Here is a 3,621-nt window from a genome sequence, read left to right as displayed (position 1 = left end):
TGACTTTGACTACGATTTCGTGTCCGATCTCCAAAAGTGGCAGGGTTTTGAAGCATAGGGAAATGCGGGGTAACTAAATAAAACACATGTGTCGATATCGGATTAACCTGCTACTAAAGAGCAGAGCATCACACCGTACGGGCACTGACAGATCGATGACCGATCAGCTGTTCCGTCCGTGCTAAGCATAGACGCGCAGACGACAAGCAAAAAGTGCTATCGGACATGTCGGAGGACCGGCAAATTCAAAAGCACAACTTTCAAAAATTTCATGTATTCATGGTAAATGCGTTATGAAAAATAATACCAAACACAACACTTGCATGTACCGTACCGATTTGGAAGTAAAATGAACTTCATTTTACACAATTTTCATCATCTGAAATATTTTGTGATTTTCATGAGACACTGGTATAAGACGGTCACTATAACAACAACCTTGCCATTCCACCATGTCTGTCAGCGAAAACCTGCAGGAGCTTTTCAGTCTGTCAGATTTGTTAGCTGCGGAAGAAGTTTTTGACAATTTACCACCCCAACCCGAACAACAACATCAACGGTATGTAGAGTTTACTGAGAGTGACCGGGAGGAGTTCGTCAGTCTACAAAAAAAGAAAAATACCGTGCGAAACACTAACACGGCTACCAAACAGTTTCAGCTATGGTTGAATGCTATGAGGCCAAACGAAACCCGCCGAATATGTGACATCCCTCTGCTGAGCTTGACGACTATCTGGCAGCGTTTTTTTTAGGAACTCGCCAGAAGGACGGCAGCGACTATGAGCCTGATACACTTACCAACTATCAAAGAGGTATCGATCGGTTTTTACAAGACAGCGGCTACGGGTTTTCCATCATACGCGATAAGTTGTTCGAGAAGTCGCGAAAATGCCTCGCAGCCAAAAGAGTAGAACTGAAAAGCACGGAATGGGAAACAAACCAAACGCAACCGACAGACTGACTGAGGAAGAAGAAAAAATTCTCGTTGACAAGGAAGTTATCGGCCGATCAACCCCTGAAGCTCTCTTCAATGCAGTGTGGACTAACAACACCAAAATGCTCGGTTTCCGCGGCGGGCAAGAAAATCGTCAGCTGAAATGGGGTGATATAATGCTGAAGAAAATCGCCGGCGGCCTAGAATATCTCGAATTCAACGAGCGGGAAACAAAAATGCGATGGGGGCAAGCAGGAAGTTCAACACGACCGTTTAACCCCAAGATATTTGCGACACCCAACGCCATGAACAGCTGCCCGGTCGAGACTTATCGTCAATTCGCTAGCCGTCGTCCCCAAGAAATGAACACTCCGGACAGTCCGTTTTATCTCAGTATCAATTACACCCCCACGACTCATATTTGGTACAAAAAAAATCCAATGGGTCCAAACAAGTTGGCTAATGTTGTCAAAACGATGTGTAATAAAGCGGGAATCTCCGGGAAGAAAACTAATCACAGCATGCGGAAAACGGCCATAACAAATTTGCTCCACGCCGGGATTCCCCCAACTCAAGTGCAGCAGTTGTCTGGACACCGTAACTTCAGAGCATAAACAACTACGCCGTAGCGTCGCTCGAGCAACAAAATGAGATGTCCAACATACTATCCAACAGTAACAAGGAAGAAACAGCAATGGTTCCATCATCGGGAAATGTGACGGAAGCAAGACAAGCAAATCCACCATTTCAGTTTCACAAGACCATCAACGAAAGCACGTACCAAACCCAGCAGCAGCCACAGCGGGTATATCAGCGGGGCGGTTATTTACGGCGGTTCATTCACCATTATGTTGCCACGTCCACGTTCAAGTCTCCACCACGCAAACGTCGTAGGGCCGTGATATACGATTCTTCGAGTTCTGACAACTCCCAGGACTGTTGATCTTCCGAAACCAGATTTTTCCAATTTCGTTCGTGCACGTATTCATGAGATTTCACACGCTGGACTCAAAAATGTGACTGTTGTGTTTCATTGAAGTTGAATTTGAAATTGCCGTGTTTGTTTTTTTCTCGCCAATTTAATGACTCTTCCAGATCAAATATCAGTTTAAAAACATTTTATTCGTGATTTTGTTAAAATTGTCCATCCGATTTTAATTGAAATTTTAACAAAAGTTTTCCGATTGCATGCGTATGTGGAGGATATATCATTGTCAACAATGTCGCTCCCGATGTAGTAATTAATTCGTGAGCTGTTCAGCCTGAGTTTCGTAGTTATTAAAGAAATTTTGAACTTACATCGATGCAGTGTCTGTGTAGTGAATAAACCATCTAAGATGCTTCATTTTCTCTGTGAAGGAAACTTCGGTAGATATCCTACATGTTTGGTGACAGAGTTCAAGAAATTTCTCTGCTCAACCGTAAAATAATTGTCAATGAGCCAGCTGATTGATTACGTCAGACGCTAGTATATCAATCCGCCTGAGCGAGATGACGCAAACAAATGTAGTCCATCAAGAAAAACCACAGTGAAACGTATCATATTTTAATATACCAGATTTATCATTCAATAACGTGGGCATAGGTATATGATAAAGAGGTTATCCCTCGATATCACCTCTTGGTGGGGTCGTATTGCTGCTCGTGCGGTTGTGGGCCGCATCACACTCGTCTTCGACTCGTGTGATGCGGCCCACAACCGCACTCGCAGCAATACGACCCCACCAAGAAGTGATATCGAGGGATAACCTCATAGTATCTAATGAACTGGCCCGTATCTCCACCTGTGTGACGTACACCAGCACAGATAAGAAATCCATATTACCGCTGTTGTACGTCATCAACCGGAACTTTTTTCCTGCAATATGGTACCGTTCGTACGTGCACATCGCGACACAGACCGATTTGTCGTGATCGATGCCGTGCTCTCATGGCATTTTGACAAAAAGGTGACCCGATAAATCCAGATACGGAAACATAGAAGGCATGCCCAACGAAATTTCGAGTCACTGAAGCTTTACTATTCCCAAGAATCGAATGAGGATACCGTCGATCGTTTGGCTCAGTAACGTCATGACGGCTCCAGTCGCAAGGCTCAATGTGGATATCGTCGTACCTGGCGATCGCCAAGCGACGTCGTACCTGGCGATCCCGGTTGGCGATAAACCCGAAAGATACACCTCAACGAAAGTTCAACTTAATAAATGAATACTGTATAAATTTCGGGAAAGCGACATAGTTCTAGGCACAAATATCGACGAACAACGATAAATTTCCTTCATCACACAAATACTATTCCGTTGTTTCTCGATCGGAATCAAGCCTAAGCTGTCGAACTGTAGCGTAAACTCTGCAGTGCAGCGCTGTAGAATCCGATGCATTTCGAAAGTTGACTCGGACAACACTCACAACAGAACAGAGTTCCCATAGGGAAGTACCTACGGGCGATATATGTGTCACAGCAAATATCAAAGTCCGTATGACGAAAACATTGACGACTGAGATGGCCACCGGCGGAGACCGGTGACGGCAGTGCCCACTGTCAGCTTACTACAACTACAAGCGTACACTGTGTGTGTCATCGATCTGAAACTTTCGGGCTCGCCAAGGCCGTAAACTTGTGATATTTTAAAAGCAACAGCATCTCTAAGAATGATAACTACTGTTTCGATCGTGCCGTTGCATTC

At 44.5% G+C, this 3,621-nt stretch overlaps 1 protein-coding gene across 1 annotated transcript; it reads left to right on the top strand.

Annotated features, from left to right (window-relative positions):
- Positions 1 to 888: 888 nt before the first annotated feature.
- LOC139136452 (uncharacterized) lies at positions 889 to 1,548 on the top strand. The gene has a single exon (XM_070704176.1). The coding sequence runs from the start codon at positions 889 to 891 to the stop codon at positions 1,546 to 1,548; it is 660 nt and encodes a 219-aa protein (XP_070560277.1).
- Positions 1,549 to 3,621: the final 2,073 nt, after the last annotated feature.

This window comes from Ptychodera flava, chromosome 7 (genome assembly GCF_041260155.1).
Source record: "Ptychodera flava strain L36383 chromosome 7, AS_Pfla_20210202, whole genome shotgun sequence".
Classification (NCBI taxonomy): Eukaryota; Metazoa; Hemichordata; class Enteropneusta; family Ptychoderidae; genus Ptychodera; species Ptychodera flava.
Note: the sequence above shows the minus strand (reverse complement) of the source record. Positions and strands in the feature narration are given on the sequence as shown.

Excerpts from the sequence above, each read along its gene's own strand:
- LOC139136452 (XM_070704176.1), top strand. The coding sequence starts at position 889 with ATGCCTCGCAGCCAAAAGAGTAGAACTGAAAAGCACGGAATGGGAAAC.